General features: G+C 39.7%; 2 protein-coding genes across 6 annotated transcripts in view; one reads left to right on the top strand and one right to left on the bottom strand.

The window, feature by feature from the left end:
- Nucleotides 1-10406, bottom strand: part of Npat (nuclear protein, coactivator of histone transcription) — a 40354-nt gene extending 29948 nt beyond the window's left edge. The window contains exons 1-2 of one of the 3 annotated variants that reach the window (XM_006972318.4): nt 10153-10406; nt 1810-1928 (exon numbers count right to left, since the gene is read on the bottom strand). In XM_006972318.4, the coding sequence (XP_006972380.2) occupies nt 1810-1928; nt 10153-10189 (156 nt within the window). In that variant the 5' untranslated portion in view covers nt 10190-10406. The remainder of the gene's footprint in view (nt 1-1809; nt 1929-10152) is intronic. The other 2 variants (XM_015986769.3, XM_076576282.1) reach the window with 2 other exon arrangements.
- A 226-nt stretch (nt 10407-10632) lies between these two features.
- Atm (ATM serine/threonine kinase) overlaps nt 10633-20041 on the top strand; it is a 115985-nt gene continuing 106576 nt past the window's right edge. For 2 of the 3 annotated variants that reach the window (XM_042280942.2, XM_076576281.1), the window contains exons 1-4: nt 10633-10769; nt 13157-13258; nt 13366-13478; nt 15567-15712. In XM_042280942.2, coding sequence (XP_042136876.2) covers nt 13187-13258; nt 13366-13478; nt 15567-15712 — 331 coding nt within the window. In that variant the 5' untranslated portion in view covers nt 10633-10769; nt 13157-13186. Of the gene's footprint in view, nt 10889-13156; nt 13259-13365; nt 13479-15566; nt 15713-20041 lie in introns of all 3 variants that reach the window. The other variant, XM_042280946.2, reaches the window with a different exon arrangement.

Genomic DNA, 20041 nt, shown 5'->3' with positions numbered 1-20041 from the left:
CAATCACACACTTGAGCTTATGAAAGAGCAAGGATGTTGGGACTGAAGAGATCTGATTTCAAAAAACTTAATAGCATGTGACAAATCCTTTAAATAACTAAAATTACTGCAGACAGACCAGCACAACATTTTTATTCTGGATAATATTGAGGACATATGTAACTGAGGAAGATGTATGACACAGGCAACTAGGTCCCTTTTCCCTCTTAACTTTTTTTCAAAAGATTATTTACTTATTATATATACAGTGTTCTGTCTACAGGCCAAAAGAGGGTACCAGATCTCATTATAAACGGTTTTGAGTCACGACATGGGTGCTGGAAATTGAACTCAGGACCCCTGGAAGAGGAGCCAGTGCTCTTAACCTCTGAGCCATCTCTCCAGCCCCTCCCTCTCAACTTTCAGCACTAGATGATCCCCCCCCCCTTTTGAGACAGGGTTTCTCTGTGTAGTTCTGGTGCCTGTCCTGAATCTCACTCTGTAGACCAGGCTGGTCTCAAACTCAGAGATCCGCCTGGCTCTGCCTCCCGAGTGCTGAGATTAAAGGCGTGCACCACCACTGCCTGGCTATTCTCCTTTTTTTTTTGTAACAGGGTCCCACCATAAATCCCAGGCTGGCCTTGTTTTCCTGAGTGCTGGGACTAAAGGCATAGTCTTATATTCCTAAGTACTTGGCAGGGTAAAGCAGAAAGACTGTAAATTCAAGTTCTATCTGAACTACAGAGAAAGTTCAAGACCAGCTCAGATAAGTTAGGGAGATTCCTCACTCAAAGAAGAAGAAAAATGAAGCTGGGATAGAACTCAGTCAGTGCTTGACCAGCAGAAAGCTTGAGAAGGCAGGAGACTTGTATCACTCCCCGTTGTTTTCATTCTTTCTAATAATGAATTGAACTTTGTGCATAAAAGTTCAGAACCTCAGTACTTATCTGGAGAGATGCTCCAGAGTGGTAAGAGGGTGTGCTACCCTTTCTGAGGCCTAAGTTCAGTTCTCAGCACCCACACTGGACAACTCACAACTACCTGTAACTCCAGCTCCAGGGGACCCAATGCCCTCTTCTGGTTTCTGAGAACTCGTGCATTCATGTGTGCATATTCTTACACAAACATACACAAATATACATAATAAAAAAAAAATAAAAATAGCCGTGAGACATGGGTGCTGGGCATGGAATGTGGGTCCTTTGGAAAAGGTGCTTCAGCCATCTCTCCTAGTTCTCCAACTCTTTCAAATTTTTCAGAACTGTTTGGGGGATTCTAATAATTTTTCTACGTAAAAATTAGGGTACCCCAACAATTCATTAAGGAGCCATCTTTAACATACAACTACAAGTACCATGTGAAATCATGTAATTCTAGAATATTCCTTTTATATAAGGATAGCTACAAAAAAGAGGTGATAATAAAATACCAAAATATGGTTTTTTTTGTTTGTTTTGTTTTTTAAATTTCTGGATCAGGTCTTGTTGTGTAGCCCAAGTTGGTCCGAAAGTAATGACAATTGTCCTGCATCTGCCTTCCAAAGCTGGCTAAATCCCTCTTTCAGCTATGTGAATTAGGCAGTCTTAAGTCATGTGGCTATCTGCCAAAGCTGACTTGGCTGATGAGTGACAAGGGTCTGGCTATGTTGCCTAGGCTGTCCCTAAGCCTCTGGGTTCAAGTCATCCTGTGATTATCTCAGGTCCCAAGCAGATGGGACACAGACATACGGCACAGTGCCTCACATCATTAATAAGTTCATTTTAAGGCTCTGCTTTATAGTCTTCTGTGTTGGTTAGTAATGAAATGTCCTGTAAGGAATAAGTAACTCACCAGTAAGCAGGCTGGGATAAAACCTTCATCAGTACAGTGTTCTGCATATTCTTTTAAATTTGAGCTTTCCAAAATAAAAGTCTGGCAAGTAGACGTGAGGTTTTCTTGTTGTAAGTAACCTAAATGAAGAATAGAAGTTCGAATATTTCAGTAAATTCTGTACTTTTGGTAAGTGGCTTTTAAAAATGCTAGAGCGTGCAGGAAAACCCTAAACAGCTGCAGGCAAAACGTGCTGGTGTTTTACAGCCTTTCACTAGGTTGTGCTGCAATACGAAGCAGAAGGAGTACAATCACTGGTTCCTCTATAGGATGCAACTGCAGTTAAGCTTGTAAAAAGACATTTGACAGCCGGGCGGTGGTGGTACACGCCTTTAATCCCAGCACTTGGGAGGCAGAGGCAGGCAGATCTCTGTGAGTTCGAGGCCAGCCTGGTCTAAAGAGTGAGTTCCAGGACAGCCAAGGCTACACAGAGAAACCTTGTCCCAGGGGTGGGAGGTGGGGAGTGGGGGAGATCTTTGACAAAGTACAATTATTTCATAATAAATTTAGAAAAAAACAAGGAAGAATTAAGTGCATTCCACTACTCCATGACTTCCATAATAACTACATGAGGGGTGGCATAATTTACTTACTGGATTATTGAAAAGCCATTCTCTCAGAATTACTTGTGTTTGACTATCCACTTCATGATTTAACGGAGTGAACAGATCTATGTACACTGTGTTAAAGGTCAGAAGGAAATTCTAATTTTCAAATTATATCCATTATATTATATTAATTTCAATAAGAACTTCATGCTGGAACAAGTGGATACCTACTTTCCAAAAACATGAAGCTATCCCCCCAAACCTAAAACCCAAACAAAAGACAAACAACAAAAAGATAATGATATCCTAGGTATAACATCTGAAAATCAAGCATCAAAGAAAAAGATAAGCTGATTATCAACATTTCAAATTTCTATGCTACTAAGGACACCATCAATAAAGTAAAATAACTTAAAATGGAAGAAAACATTTGCAAATCATGTATCTGGCAGATGCCAAAAACCAAATGATATAGTGAACTTGAAAGGGACAATAATAAAAAGATAATCTAAGAAATGAGCAAAAGCTTTACAAAGACGGTAATACAACAAACTCATAGAAAAGCATTCAACTTTACTAGTCATTAAGAAAATGGAAAATGAAAACTATTATTTCAATTCATATACACTGGGATAGAAGTCCTTACATCCATTATGACCCGAATAACTCTTGAAACCATGCTAAAGGAAGTCAAGCATAAAACCCACAAATATTTCAATGATATGGGATGTCCAGAAGCAGTGAATCCAAACCTATAAAAAAGCAGGTAACTGTTGGAGGATGAGGAAGTTGAGAGTGCCTGTTATCAGTATGTATTTCCTGTTGGAGACATGCTTGTTTTGGAATTAATGGTACCATTGCTTATTAGGAATATTATAAGCTCCCAAATATTTTATTTTTTGTCAAGTATACACTGTCATGAAAAGAACCTAACTATAAATTCCTAACATAGTGTATGAAGCTTTACTTGTTGCATCCTAATTTCATTTAAACTCTGTCTTACCATTCCATCTCTTCAAACAAATCAATCTTACAGAAGTCCCGCAAGTAACAATGCTCTTATTTTAAAGCAAATGTATATTATAATTATATTGTTTGCTTGGGCAGCTCACCTTGCCTTAGCCTAGGCAATTTCAACTCATTCTTTGGTGTTTAATATAATTTTCAATTCTTCAGGAAACTTTAATTTTCTATATATACCATATTCCCTTTCCCTACACTTGTAAGTCTTCTGTAATAACTGTAAGTAATCCCTTACATTATTTACCCTATGTATATTTAGCTCTGTGCTGGCAAAATATACCAATCAAAAAACATTTTTGTTATCCTTAATAAATGATATCCAACGTCTTTTCCTATTTTAAAATTTTAGATTTTCTTCACTTGGAAATATATTTTTTAACACAGTTCTAATTAAAAACAAAACAAACAAACCAAAAAAAAAAAAAAAAGAGGGGTTGGAGAGGTGATTCAGAGCATTTGCTGCCCTTCCTGAGAACTGGGTTCAGTTATTTTTTTTTCTTTTTTTCCTCTAATATTTATTTCATGTACATTGGTGTTTTGCCTGTATGTATGTATGTATGTCTGTGTGATGGTTTCAGATCCTCAAGAATAGGAGTTACAGACAGTTGTGAGCTGTCATGTGGGTGCTGGGAACTGACCCCGGGTTCCCTGGAAGAATAGGCAGTGCTCTTAACTGCTGAGCCATCTCTCCAGCCCTGGATTCAGTGCTTAGCACCCACACTGGCTTTCAACCATCTGTAACTCTAGTTCCAGGGGCTCCAACAAACACCCTCTTCTGACCCCCTACACTGCAGGAATGTAGTACAGACAAACACTAGGTAAAGCAGTCAAACAAACAAACAAAAACAATAAAAAACAATCACGATGAGATGACCTACAATGGATTACACATGAGTTCTAAAAAGGGAAGAGCAAGGAAAAAATCATTTCATTTTAGGCACTGCTCTGATTTGGGAATCAACTAATCACTTTCTTCTTGTAGTTAATGAATAGGTTTTCTCACTTCTGATTTATGCCTTATATGAAGAAAAACAAACACACAAATAAAGTGTATTTTTTGAAGCACAAGAAGCATTTAGAAACAAACAAAAAACCAAAACCAAAGCCAAACAACAACAAAACCCTTTATTTCAGATATCCCTACTTTAAAATTTCTATCATTGTAGATCACATTGCAGATACATAGTTACATGAATTAAAACAATAGGTCTGGCCTAACAAAATAGCTCAGCTATAAAGGCATCTGCTTCATGAGCCTGAGGATTTAGTTTGAACCCTGGGACCCAGGGACCTCAGAAGAAAGTTATCTTCTGACCTCCACACGTGCCCATCTTCATCTTCCACACAAAGTAATAACATTCAACTGCACTATAACCACTGAACAAATCCCTGTTGGTACCCCAAAGTACTCTTTGTACAAGTGAGCTGCCATTAAGATCTGTGAACACAAATTTAAAACATGTACAAACCACTGGAATCACCTAGGAATTGGGGCAGCTGGAACTTTTTCTTCAGGTTTTGGATTTGGATTAGATCCACCAAATAAATTTTTTTTTGGTCATGGTAGAGAATTCTAAAAGCATTAATCACCAAATATATTCAGTTACTTGAGACTTGTAACAGGTGGTCGTTGTGAAATGGGACTCCTCCAAGATTTTCCTTCCTGGAGAACATACATTCCTAAAAAGTGATATCATCCTAAAAGCGGGTAGAAACTGCTTCTGAGGGAAATAGGAAAATTTCATTTTTACGCACATACAAGAGCTATACACCTAATATAAAAAAAAGTACAGTTTATTTAAATATGTGAGAAGGGCTGTTAGAAAAATTCTACAAAGACTCCTTAAAGGGTATGACAGCGAAATGATGCTCTAGGCATTAAGTAATGTAGTTAATGTGTTCTTCCCCCTCCAAGAAAAAAATATGATCAATTGTGATAGGATACCTTGGGCAAAGAATATCAGATATGACAGTTCATGATACACTGTAAGTCGGTACATGCTTACATAGTGTATTTGAGGAAAGGCTCTGTGAAAATGCTGTATTACTTCTATTTGTTATAGAAATGTTCAAGTTAAGGCCAGCTAGAAATACCTGAGACACATTATGTTCTACTCTTAAATATCCAATGATGCCATTGTTTATATGATTAACTGGTAGGCTATAAAAATGCCTGGACTGGAGAGATGGGTCAGAGGTTAAGAGCACTGACTGCTCTTCCAGAGGTCCTGAGTTCAATTCCCAGCAACCACATGGCGGCTCACAACCATCTGTAATAAGATCTGGTGCCCTCTTCTGGCCTGCAGGGACACATGCAGGCAGAACACTGTATACATAATAAATAAATCTTTAAAAAAAAAAATGCCTATTCACCAACATTCACCATCTGACCATAACCAGTTATCAACCACATGACAGGTAAAATCTTAACTATATCAAGGCTACCTAAATTTTAGAAAGCAGAATTCCAAGAGCTTGGCCTTTTTAGGGAAAGACAAAATGGAGCCCGAAGAAAGCAAGAACTAAAGCCCCCTTTGTGTAAAGACCTTTTCCGTGTACTCTGACTCCCCAGCAACATTGGTGGCTTAATGTCCTTGAAAAATATAAATTCTTAGAAAGACAATTTACAGCGACTTGTAGTAGCAGATCTACAAGTATAAGATGTATGGTTTCAATCCATAAATTATGATTTATAAAGAGTTAGAAGATAGAAACAATTTATGAAAAGCTAGTCAGAAAATGGGAATAGCTTAGTTCATGAGAAGATAGAGACTCAAGAATTCACTACCAGGCATGAGAAAATTATTCAAAGCTTGAAGGAGGTATAGATATGTCCTGATATGGTTGGGAAATTCAAACACACACACACACACACACATATATGGATAACATATATGTAAGAATTTATTTGGGTAATATGCCTAGTATGGATGCTGCATAAAAGATAATACTTAATGAGATTCACTAGAAAAGACAAAATGGTTAAGAACCATGAAAAACTGGACTGGCTTATCAGTCAAAAGTGTACATTTACTCTTCCAGAGGACCCGAGCTTGATTCTAAGCACCCACTTCAGGTGGCTTACTTACAACTGACTGCAAATCCAGCTCCAAGGGATCTATATTCTCTAGCCACACATCCGAAGGGAGTGAATACAGGTATTATTCAAGATATAGAATGATCACAATTGCATTCTGGTAAATGCAATTGGTAAATAAAACCAATAGCTCTTGATCTCTTAAGAATATGTCAGTTCTGGTCCTGTTTGTTCTCAAATCAATTCTTCATTTCCCAGGACTCTTTATGAAAGGAAGCCAGACTTCAAACAGGCAAAGTTACCCGGCTCACCAGTCAGCTAGCTTCCGGCTAAGTTAGCTAAAATGTCAAGCGCAGGTTGGAATTCAGGAGGAAGAAGCCAGAGTCCCTGATTGCCTTAAGAATCTCTTCTCTGACTCTAGTTCCCTTATAGACAAGTCTTCAGTTTCATCTTCCCACACTGTTGCCTCTGGGTCGCCTTATAGTGCCTTGTCTCCTGGATTAGCATGGCTTCCTGCTGTGCTAACTAACCTATAAGTTGCCTCACATAAGCTGTTCAGCTTCTTAGCTTTTGTATCACTTGGTGTAACCAATTCCCTCATTAAATCCTACCACATTAAACAGACAACTTGGTTTCTAGTTTCTTTTCTGAATGGATGCCAACTCATACAGAAAGTAACCTACTTATGAAATTGAAGAAAATCTGAACCTTTCAACCATGAAAGTGCTCATTTTATACACAGAACTTTTTATCATTTTGGAAGGTCCTAAGAACTCCTGAGGCTTGAATCAAAGATAAAGAATACTGAATGAGAAAGTTTCAGTCCAGGAAGAAGAAAATAATTTTAGGGATGGTTGCAGAACAATATTATGTAATTAATACTAGAGTATTATAAGCTTAAAAAGTGCTAAAATGACCAATTTTGTTATGTGTTCCTTACTAAAAAAAAACCTCTATCCATAGAGCTATTTTAATAGGACACTGGAGAAATTACTAACTATATCTATTGGAAGAATTTTCTGATATCACATTTGACTTCAACCTTTAATATAAGTGTATTAGGAATACTAGGGAAAGAGGAATACATAAAATTTGAAGAAATAGTTAATTAGTTTAGTCTTCTGCAGCCTAGTGAAAATATTGAGAGGACGGGCCTGGGTAGGAAGACAAGTAGAATCAGCTCCAGAGTACTTCCTGTGACCTATCAGTAAAAGCCAAACTGGTGGCCTAGAGGCAGTAAGCAATAGTTTGAAGTATCTTGGCCTCTGCAATAGTCTGAAAAATTCCATTAAAGCAATCAATAGCTGGCTGTGGCCGAGCAGAGCAGTGAGGTGAGTATAGTAAGCTGAAGAATTAGAGGAAAGTGAATCAGTTAAACAACTAAGTAACAAGTGGTTTTACAAGTAAGTGACACAGGGCACTGGACAATGTGAGATAGGGGTCAGAAAAATGTTTTGGTGTCAAAGGGTTAAAAAAAAAGTGAATGCTAAGCGAAGAAAAATTACCTTTCCCCTCATGCTTAGAAATTGGCAGCATTTGGAATGTGTCAAAATACAAACAAAAAACCACAAGAGATCAAAACAGGGGCTAAAGTTGGTAGGGGGTACAACAGAAGAATCCTGATCAAGCAATAAACCTGTTGATGTAAGTTTACATATGAATAAAAGGTAACTAAATCACAGAATTGTGAGTAGCGGGATTCTTTGTATGCCAAAAGTGTTTCAGTTCTTAGAACATATAGTGGGACCTAAATGATTTGGGAAGATTTGAAACAAGATTGAACATGAACTGCAAGTAGAATACACACACACACACACACACACACACACACACACACACACACACACACACACACACACATATTCTACATCCATACACACACAATTCCAAAACAGAATGGAAGGCATGCTGAAATTCATGGCATTGAAAATGGAATCTGAATCTAAGATGGTTTTAAGGATGAAAACCAACGACTGAGTTTCCAGTCAGCAAGAGAAAAATGATCAGTAAATAGCTTGTTAGTGGGGGAGAAGCAAATTACTCCAATTAGAGAAACCCTGTCATTTCCTGAAGGTGTTCTTAACAAGGCAGGACTATGTCTTCAGGGGACACACTGACAGTATGTAGAGGTATTTTTTGTCCTTCTTACAGCTGGGAGTGACTGGGGAAGGAGGTACTCAAGGGTATCTAGTGGAGAGAAATCAAGGTTGTTGCTAACCATCTCATAAAATCTTGAACACAGGAAAACGACTCATAATAATAATAATAACAATAATAACAATTATTGTTATTATTATTATCCACTTCACAATGTATTGCCAAACTCGAGAAACCTTTTTTTTTTCTCTTTTAGAGACAGGGTTTCTCTGTGTAGCCCTCACTCTCCGACTAGATCCGCCTGCCTCTGCCTTCCAAGGACTGGGATTAAAGGCATTTGCCACCATGATGGGAAGGTTGAGAAATTGTTTTTAAGACTATGATCACAGAATTTTATTTGGATCGCCAGACTGCTAAAAGTCACAATTCTTACACAAACAATACACACAGAGGGAAAAAAAGGACACATTAATATATATTTTCATATTACCCTAATAAATTTAAAAATTACAAGATAACTAACTTTAAAAGTCACAGGTATAAATCTAACTACTCAATTCTGATGAAGTAGGAAAAAAAATAAAACATTTAAAACATTAGTTTTAGTGTTTAAGGTTCTCCAAAAACGGACGGTGGAACCATTTAGAGCACCTTAATATTTCCTGCCAAACGTCTTCATCAAGAACCCCATGATGCTTTTATTTTATTTTATTTTTAGGACTAGGCACAAAGCAAATGTTAGTGACGGTTGTGGAAACTAGGGAAGGATTTACCAAACTTCTACCAATTTCTTCTAGGGTTGTTGCAAATAATGTTTCAAAGTCCCTGCCCAGTTTTGAGTCTAAGAAGTTCTTGTTCCCAGTAGTACAATTCCTTTTATTCTTTCAGAGGACAAACAACGAAAACTGTCTTTCACATAGACAATATACCCCGACGGACCAGTGGTCTATGAACTAGCTCTTTTCAAAAATGGAGGAAAAACCAGGGCTAGAACGTGTGCAACCAGAAGGCAGTCGTCGTACCCTCCGAATTATTTGCTCAAGAAGTCGAAAAACTGCCATTCTAAAATATGCAACTGGCATTTCAAGCCTCTATGGAAGGAGTATGGAGACCCTGTGTCCCAAATTCCTAGTGCTAACGTCGGGTTATGGGTAAGGGTATGGGGAAAGTCTTTCCACAGAGCTGGGCGGCCGGGGAAGCGCTTTCTTGTTTTTGCTCTTCCTTTTCCTTTTTCGGTCCCAGTTCTGACAAGGGAAAGGGTGAGGGGCACCCAGCCCCGTCCATCACGTAGACGACACTCTTTCAGGGGGTCCCAGCGGGCCTGGCTCTGCCTCGGAATCCAGGCCCCAGGTGTTCCACGCCGAGCTTCTCCCTTCGGCGGCCCCCTCGTCACGGAGCTCGAGGAGAGGGGCAGCCGCCCACCAAGGGGTTAAGGACGCCCGAAGTCTCCGAGGGACAGAGCATCTCCCTCAGTCTGAACTTGGACCGGAGGGGGCGACCCCTCAAAGCTTCCCCACCCCAAGCAACTATTCCCCCGCCTCCGGTCTTTCCGTCCTCTCCACCCTGTCCGATCACCCGCCCTCCGGGGCCGGCACTTACCCAACACCAGCCTGGCTACATCCGAGGGTAACAGCATGATCCGAGCTGCACAGGGAGCCGCCTGAAGGTACGAGAGTCAACTCAAAGCAAACACCGCGACAGCCCCGGCGCCGCCGCATCTCCCGGTTCCAGTGGCGGTACTGAACCCGCGGCAATTTGTCCCGCCTCTTTCGCGACACACCAGCCAATCACTTCCGCGGGAGACAGAAAGGCGCCGAAATGAAACCCGCCTCCGTTCTCCTCCGCGCTGTCGTCATTTCCGTCCGCGGAGGGGTGGGGCTAGAGAGGACCCGGGGGCCCGGCGTGGGAGCCTCCGCCCCTGGGCGGAGTTGCCGGCGCGAGGTCGTTCCTCATTGGTGCGCCGTGCGCAGGCGCGTTTCCTCAGACCCGCGGAGTGTTTGGGCGGGGGGGGCGAATGTTTTGAGTTGGCGAGCGCGTGACCCGCGGCGCGCACGCGCGCGCGCGCCGTGCCGGGACTCAAACTTGGGGACCCACGCTGGACCGACGTGCTGCTTTTGAACCGGAAGCGGGAGGGCGTGCGTGGAAAACCTGCAGCGTGATCCGTGGACGCGGGAAAAGGCGAAGCGACCTCGGTTTGCAGACAAGATGCAGCGACGGTAGGAGCGCGGGACGAACTGCCCGGGCTTTTGTGAGGGGAAATTCTCGTCAGACCCCCATCTTTTCGCGGCTCCGGAATGGCCCTAGACGCCTCTTAGCTCATCTTTTCCGGCCGTCTGTGAGCTTCTCTCTCTCGCTGCGTACCCCGGGAGCCTGCACCTCCCCTCTGCGCGTCCCCCTTCCCTGTCTGTCACCTTAAGGGTTCCGCGTGGTCTAGGAGACGACTCATTTTTTTAAAATCTCATTTTAGTCACAGACCATTTATTTACGTTTAAGCTACAGGCTCGTCAGAGCGAAATAAAGTGCGGGTTCGTGGTTGAGAGCGTGGGCTCGGAAATCGGTCTCCGAGTGCGAGTTCTTGTTGTCAGTTGTACGACCCGTGCTGGTGTCGTCGTCCCCTCCACTCCCCCCTCTCCCCCGGCACCGATAATTAGCTGCTTTTCAACGCGGTCCTGTGATAGAAAAGCACTGGGTTAGCCGAGGAGGGGCTGGGCGGGTTCTGTGGAAGCTGAGCCCGATTTGCTGCGAGGCTTCGCCGGCTGTCGTTTGTTCTGCAGGATGGTAGCGAACCTTCCAGACAGAAGGAAATGCATGGAAAGGCACCACGAGTAGGTGGTTTCTGAAGCTCCAGAGCATCGAGTGATGCAGATTTTTTGCAAGTTTTCAGCGCACTGAAGCCACAGGGGGAGGGATCAGAGCGAAAAGAGGAGAAAAAAAGAACCGTCCAAATAGATTTCTGAAGCGATCCTGAGGGAAAACAGTAATAGGATGGCCGTTACACTGAACACGTGTGTGTGTGTGTGTGTGTGTGTGTGTGTGTGTGTGTGTGTGTGTGTGTGTGTGTGTGAGAGAGAGAGAGAGAGAGAGAGAGAGAGAGAGAGAGAGAGAGAGAGAGATCGAGAGATCGAGAACGAACTCCTTGAGGTAGATAGTGGTATTATTTTCTCGTTTCGCATTGAGAAAACAGGTTTGAGACGTTAACCAGCATGCTCCAGGTTGGATAGCTGTTAATTGACTGGGCTTGACTGGAACAATACAGCCTGACTGTAGAGTCCACTTCTGCAACCCGCGCTAGCCATGAGCTCCCAGCCCTGCTGCCTGAGCCTCCCCTAGGCCTGGGAATATAGATGTGTGCTGCCCTGCCCGGCCGCCCTGTGCTCTGTACTACCCGTGGAGAAAGGCATGCCTAAGGGTGGGGTTATTTCTGAGAAGAGGACGCGTAATTTTCATTGCCAAATTTGTAAATACATCAACTTAATTGAAAGTACGACTGGATTTGTCAATTCAGGGGCTTTTGCTTAGGAGGCTTTTTCAGTCGAATGTTGAGAGCTGAAACTCTGCTGTTTAGTCTCTAAATAGGGTTTGTTTGCTTGGTAGCTCTCCACACTCCGGTTGGGTAGCTTCAGTTCTCCACCCACCACTTTTTTTTTTTTTTTTTTTTTTTTTTAACACGGAACATTTCACGAATTTGTGTGTTATCTCTGCACAATTGTCCCAGTTTTACTGTGTGTGCTGTGGAAGCTGGCACAGTTCGGGCTTGCTTTCAGTTCCCTTAACATGTACTCTTATTCCTTTTTAGGGCTTTTTGGCATCTCCAGTCTCCTTCCCCAAAATGTTCACTCTGTAGTTCTTCCTATAATTGGCACCAGTTCATTCAGTTCTTGACATAATTAAACCTCTTTGATTCATGTTCATGACAGTTTATCTAAAACGATAAATTGTTGTAATTCTTTTTTTTTTTTTTTGAAACATGAGCTTCTATATGGAAATCTGGCCTTGATCTCACACTGAGGGTGACTTTAAACTCCTGATCCCCTTGCCTCCACCTCCTCACTGGTGGGATGATGTGCATGTTCTCTTCTGTTGTTTTTTACTGTGGTTTTCTTTCCTTTGAGGTGTATATTGAAGTTTGAAACTATGCCTTAATACTTTGATTGTTATCATCTTCCCCACATGTCTTCAGGAGAGGAGGCTGTATCCGTGTAGTTCATTTGTTTTCTTGCTGTCCCTGACATATGCCTAACCTGGAACACTGGATGTGTGAAGCAAATATTGTTTGCATTTATTGGGAAATGTTTTCTATTTGCAGAGATAATACTGAACTGTTTCATTTTCTTCAAAATACACTTTATCCTGCTGTCCAAAGCACACATTTGAGAATTAGAGCATGATTTTGATATATTCTAAGAAAATATATAGAATGTTAAGAAAAATTATTGTGTCTTTGATCACAGTGTGCCTCTGGATGTACAGTTAGGTTTAAAAGTATAGAGGTACTGTAGTCTAAAATAATTACATATAGATTAATATTACAGCCAGTTCTCAGCACCAAAAAGAAAACCCAAAATAAGTGAAATTAAGTGTATATATTTATTTCTTTTTACAGGTGAGGATGTATGTTCTGAAGTCTTAAACCATGAGTCTAGCACTTAATGATTTGCTCATTTGCTGCCGGCAATTAGAACATGATAGAGCTACAGAACGAAGGGTAATAAATTATTTGACATTGTTTCTCTTGAAACAAATGTGTGATAGGTAACACAGTATGTAATTGTTATTATGTTCTTTTTTTTTTTTTTTTTCCCCCATTTTCAGAAAGAAGTGGAGAAATTCAAGCGTCTGATTCAGGATCCTGAAACAGTCCAACACCTAGATAGGCATTCAGATTCCAAACAGGGGAACTATCTGAATTGGGATGCTGTTTTCAGGTATCTCTTTGGATTTCTTTTACCTTCTTTCTCTGTTTTGTGATGCCATTTTATTGTTTAATTTTGTTCACTGTCTATCATTGTGTGTTATATAGGAAGCTGGCATTTAGTTATCTAAAAGATAGTTTTAAAAACTCATACAGAATATTGAAAGTTGTAAGTCATTTCTTCTACAAAATGCTTTAGACCTTTGTCATTTAAGATCAAAAAAGAAGCTGGCCATCATAGAATTCCTGTAATACTGCACTCTTGAGGCTGAGGCAGGAGATGCATGAATTCCAGTCTTATCTGGTCTCCGTAGCAAGACCCTGTCTCAAACAAAACAAAACAACAGATTAAGAATTTTGTTCATTTTGACTAGTTTATAAGGATTTATTTCAAATTAGATTTATAAGTAAGTTATAATATCCGGGCACAGGTGGTGCATACCCTTAATCCTAGCACTTTGGAGTTAGAGGCAGGCAGATCTCTGAGTTTGAGGCCATCCTGGTCTACAGAGCAAGTTCTAGGACAGCCAGGGCTACACAGAGAGACCCTGTCTTGAAAAAAGGAAAAGAAAACAAAAAAAAAGTAAGCTATAATATTTATCATTTTGATTGTTACTGATTATAAATAACTAGCATGTGTTAAATTATATTAAAGCAAATAAAATATTGGAATACATTCAGATTAAAGCAGTTTAAAAAACTTATTTGTGGGAGCTGGAGAGGTGGTTCAGCAGTTAAGAGCACTGACTGCTCTTCCAGAGGACCTGGGTTCAATTCCTAGCACCCACATGGCAGCTCACAACTGTTTGTAACTCCAGTTCCAGGGGACCCTCACACAGACATACATGCAGGCAAAACACCAATGCACATAAAATAAAAATTCAAACAAACAAATTGTTTGTGGCAGAGTTTATACATTTTTATATTGAAACTTCATTTTCAACAGTAAGTTCGTTTATAACTAGAAACATATTGAGACTTTTGTGGGGGGAGATTTTTGAAAAAAAAATGTAAAAATATTTTTATTTGTGTGCGTGTGAGTGTCTTTGTTTGTCTGTCAAGTGTGTGCAGATTTCTGAGAGTCCAAAAGTGGACATTGAATATTCTTGAGCTGAAGTTAGAGGAGGTTGTAAGCTGTCTGGCATGGGTGCTGGGAACTGAATTCTAGTCCTTTGGAAGAACAGTCAGCACTCCTAACCACTCAGCCATCTCTTCAGCCCCCCAAATGTATTTTAAATTTATGTAGAATACTAAAAGTATTCCATCTGAAGCTGGTATGGTGGTATAGCACCTGTAATCTTGGCTCTTGGGGGGGTTGATAGAGGAAGATAATGAGTTCAATTTATTATAAATAAACAAAATAAATGATTGCAGTAAAGAAGGTGTTCTCGTTTCTTCATTCAATATTAAGTCAGTCTTAGAATACCTCTAACAGATAAACTTTTATTCGTTTTTTAGTTTTTTGGGACAGGGTTTCTCTGTGTATCCTTGGCTATCTTAGAACTTGCTCTGTAGACCAGGCTGGCCCTAAACTCAGAGATCTACCTGCCTCTGCCTCCATAGTGCTGGGTTTAAAGGTGGACACCATCACTTCCCAGTTGATAGACTTATTTTTCATCTCTTGTTCAGTACTAAACTGTGAAAGTTCTAAATGCATTGACATGGAAAAAAAAATGCATGCTTTATCATTGAGCATTTAATTTGTTTGTAATATTACAACTACAGTTACTAATCTGTTTTTATAAGCTGATTAGATAGGCCAGATTTACAGCAAAAACTTCTGGCCAGCCTTCAGAATCTTCTAGGCAGCCTTCATTTAAAAGACTAGAAGTATTACTAGCTGATTCTAATGTAAGGAGAATTGAAGTCCTCAGTAGCATGCTGAGCAAGTGAGGCAACAGAAAATCATGCAGGTTACAGATGAAAAGCTTTGCAGGCTAGGCTTTATACTGATTTTGCACCTTGTTAGACTTTGGAAAAGAAATAGTTTCATATAGCTGGTACAACACGGTGGTTTAAGTGAATTTTTGGGGGTAGGAATACATGAGTTTTTGAAATGGTAAAATTATACATATTAATGAGGATATGAATTTCCTTGCAGGTTTTTGCAAAATTATATTAAAAAAGAAACAGAATGTCTGAGAACCGCAAAATCAAATGTATCAGCCTCCACACAGACCTCCAGACAGAAAAAGATGCAAGAGATCAGCAGTTTGGTCAGATACTTCATCAAATGTGCAAATAAGAGTAAGCAACATTATGTATTACACACACACATGCTTCAGGAGTTACTATAGCATAAACTTGATCTTAATACAGTAGCATAAAAATTAAGTACTGACTGAAATTCCTGGCAAATATACTGACTTAGTACTATTGGTTCAGAATTTGGGGGAATTTAGCATAAAATGGTAAGCTTGAAAATTATTGCTTCAATTCCCCCATGTCTTTAGACAGTGGCAGTAAGTATCACCTTAAGGATTCACAAAACATTTTGAAGCTGAACCATTTTAAAGGTATAAAAGCTTGTTAGGCCAATGTCATGGCTTGGCAGATAAAAGACACTTTGACCTGAGTTTGAGCTCCGAAACCTATGTGATGAAGAAAACCAACTCCTTCAAGTTGTCCTCTGATCTCCACACATGTACATGACGTGGATGTTACAGTACACGTGTGAGCATGTGGACACACACGAAGTTAATAAATGAAAAATGTAAAAGACAAAACGCTTTTAATAAGTCTGTCTCTATTTATTACTGCTTCTACTTTAATTTCTCAGATTTATCTACTTATGTATATGAATATTTTGTCTGCATGTATGTAAGTGTACCCTATGATATGTTCCTAGTCCTTGTAGAGATCAGAAGAATCCTATGGAACTGGATTTCTGGGTGCTTATAAGCCACCAAATGAATGCTGGGAACCAAACCCAAGTCTTCTGCCAAGAGCATTGAATGCACTCCACTGGGCCATCTCTCCAGCCCCTCTAAGTTCTTAAATGATATACAGAAAACTTAGTAATTATTTCAACATGATATCATTTGATATATTTGAAAACAGTCAGAATTCCTGCGTACACTTTCTCTAATTCTTTCTGCTCATGTGACCTAGTTTTTATTTTTCTCTCTCTTTAATATTCTTCTGTTTATTTCTTTGTAGTATAATCTAATAGACATAGTCTACAGTTTATTTGTTTCAGTTTTGCTTTTGGAAACAGGGTCTTTCACTGTAGCTCAGATTTGTGATCCTGCTGTCTCAAATCTTCCTTGTGCTGAGATTGCAGACATGTGCCGCCATGCTGCCTGTGCATTTATTTATGTGTGCTCATGTATATGTGTGATGGGTGCACATGAGTGGTCTGTTGAGTGGGAGATCTGAGGACAACTTCAGCTGTCCATTCTTTGGTGCCATCTACCCTATGTTTTTGTTACAGAGTTTCTTGTTGGCGTGGAGGTTGACAAATAGGCTAAATTTGCTAACCTACAAGCCCCAGGGATCCTGTCGGTCTTATTCATGCTAAGATTACAAGTGCATGCCACCATACTCAACTTTTTTATGTGGGGTCCAGGAGATGAAATAGAGATCCTCATGCTTGTAAGGCAAGCACTTTACTAAACTATCACTCCAGCATTTATTCATTCTGAGATAATGCTAGCTTTTTTGTAGTCAAAATATACTGTTTTATATTGTGCTGTCATTTAAAGAAAAAAACTGAACAAAAGTCAAGTCCTTTTTTTTTTATGTCAGTGACAAACCACATATCTCTCATCTTGAACCTATATAGTTAAGTTTTGTGTGTGTGTGTGTGTGTGTGTGTGTGTGTGTGTGTGTGTGTAGATACATATACGGTACTGGGTACTAAACCTGGGGCCTTGAGTGTGCTAGATCAGCTCCCAATCAATAACAGCACCTCTACTCCCTACAATTGATATTCTGAAGGAATGATTTTTAAAAAGTTTCACTTCGTTTTACTTATTTTATATACATGTATGTGCATTTGCCATGATGTGCTCATGGATGTCAGAGGACAACTTGTAGGTGTTGGTTTTCTCCTTGTATCATATGGGTCCTGGGGATTGGACTCAGATCATCATACTTGGCAGCAAAGCACCTCACCAGAGAAGCTGTCTTACTTACCTCAAGAGTGACATTTTTGAAGCAGAAATGCACGGTCATCATAAGCTTCTGCAAAGAAATGGGCTTTACATAGTGTTGAAAACTAGAATAAATAACATTTGTTGAGAGATCTCAGACTTTGTACACTGTGCAAATAAGGATATGGATTTGTGATAGCAACTTTGGGCTAAAAATGAGGCAAATATATGGTCTGGCATGATGGCTCAGCAGGTAAAAGGTACCTGCTGCCAGGCCTGACAGCCTGAGTTCAGTCCCTAGGACCCACATAGTGGAAGGAGAGAATCGACTCTCACAAGTTGTCCTCAGCCGCCTATGTTCATGAGGACCATGCACACACCTAGGCATATACACACCTAAAAATTGTACTTGGAAAATCCAGATGATAGTAAACATTTAGTGGAAGCAAATAGGCTCTTGGTTATGAGCTACTAGATTGAGTCTAATGAGCAGTCATTTAAAGAAATTATCCATTCCTCTGAGATGCCACTTTATGTGGATAGCTGTAAACCCTCCCTAGATTCTCTAGCTAAGACAAAAGAAAGCCACACTGAAACATTCCGTACTTGCCTTTGGATTGTGGTACAAACATTGTATTATTGGCTTGTAACATTGGGAATTAATTTGTACTGTGTAATTCCTAAGAGAAAGATACCAATTTTGTTACCCTGCAGAAAAATTTGTAGCTGATAATTTTGCTTTCTAGTGAAGAAAAACTTTTAAGTTACAAAATTAATCATGGAGATCACATTTAAAAATTACCAATATGTTGGTTTACAAGAAAGTAAAATTGCAGATACAAGATCATAGAAACAGTCAAAAAGTACTTTTTTATTTAGGGGCTAGCTTTTAAATTGAACTCAGAATCTGAAGCAGCAAGCACAGGACCAGCCCGAGTCTGCACCAGGTCCTCTGTGTATGTATTACAGCTTTCAGCTTAGTATTTTTATGGGGGCTTCTGAGAGTGAATGAGTGGGTCTCTGATTCTTGTGCCAGCTCTTGGGGCTTTTTCCTTCTGTTGGGTTGCCTGGTCCAGCCTCAATGTGATGGTTTTTGTTTTATATTTTATCATGTTTGGTTGTTATCTCTTAGAAGCCTGTTCTCGTCTAATGAGTGACAGGAAGGGAGTGAATCCGGAGGGAAGGGGAGGTGGGAAAGAACTGGGAGGAGTAGAGGGAGGGGAAACTATAAACAGGATATATTGTATGAGAAAATCTATTTTCAATAAAAAATTAAAAAGATTGGATTTTGTAGTGTCAGGCTCTTTAAACTTAAAATCAGAGTTATCATCATCTTCCCTTACTTCTTCAGTTCTATTTAAACACATGTTGAGATTTTAACAGCCTTGTTAAATATTGTAACCAAAGTAGAATGAAGAAAGACACTGAATAACTAGTGGGTGTGGGAATAGCTGAAAAGGAACTTTAAGTAATACCCTTGTTCCTCATTCTGTATTAAGCAGAGTATAGAGAATAGAAAACCTAGCTATGCGACTAATTCCATGAGTTTTCTTAAGTATATAGACAAGTCAGTCTCATAAGACAGATCTTTAAATTTTTGTATACTTCTTTTTTGTTGTTGTTGTGGTTTTTTTTTTTGTTTTGTTTTACAGTGATAGGTTGAAACCCATGGTTTGTGCAAGCTAGGCAAGTATTGTGTCACTGTCATTTTTAGGAAATAGAAACATTGTAATTTTTAAAACATTTATGTTTGGCAGAGGAAGAGAATATTCTGGGATAAAGAATATAGAAAAATATGATTTCATTTTAGTATTTATGAAATTAACTCAGCTTTATTTGTTGTCTACTGTGGGTCCTAGGCATTTGTGGTAATATAAAATTTAATCCTTTCCATAATGTTCTGGTAATACAACAAATACTGTAGATAAAAAATGCTTCAAGAATTGTGAGAGATACCCAAAGCGTAGTAGAAAAGGATCACAGGGATGTGAGCATCATCATGGGCCAGATGCCTGAAATTACAAGCCCTAACTGAAAGCTTCTGTGCTGTGATGTCAGTGAGTATTTACCATAGCGTGATACTTCTGAATATAACCAGTCTCATCATTAAGAAAATGCTGTCCTAATATAATTCATATATGCATTTTGAATTGCACTCTACACGTAGTTTGATTTCAAAATGAAATCAATATTGAAGAAACAATAGTAGTCTAGCTTTGACATTAGTATAATTTGATGAAAACAAAACCTTTTTTTTCTATATCCCTGGCTGGCCTCCAATTCACAGTACTCCAGCTGTTACCTGGAGTTATAGGCATGGACCACCTTACCTGACTTAATTTTTTTCCTGTTTATTTTAAGACTGGGTCTCATGTGGCCCAAGGTATTCTTAAACTTTTTTTTTAATTAACTTTTTTTTCATTTATTTTACATACCTACCACAGTTTCCTCTCCCTCCTTTCCTCCTGTTCCCTTCCCAACT

Source organism: Peromyscus maniculatus, chromosome 7 (genome assembly GCF_049852395.1).
Source record: "Peromyscus maniculatus bairdii isolate BWxNUB_F1_BW_parent chromosome 7, HU_Pman_BW_mat_3.1, whole genome shotgun sequence".
Taxonomy (NCBI): Eukaryota; Metazoa; Chordata; class Mammalia; order Rodentia; family Cricetidae; genus Peromyscus; species Peromyscus maniculatus.
This window is presented reverse-complemented; position numbering and strand designations above follow the sequence as displayed.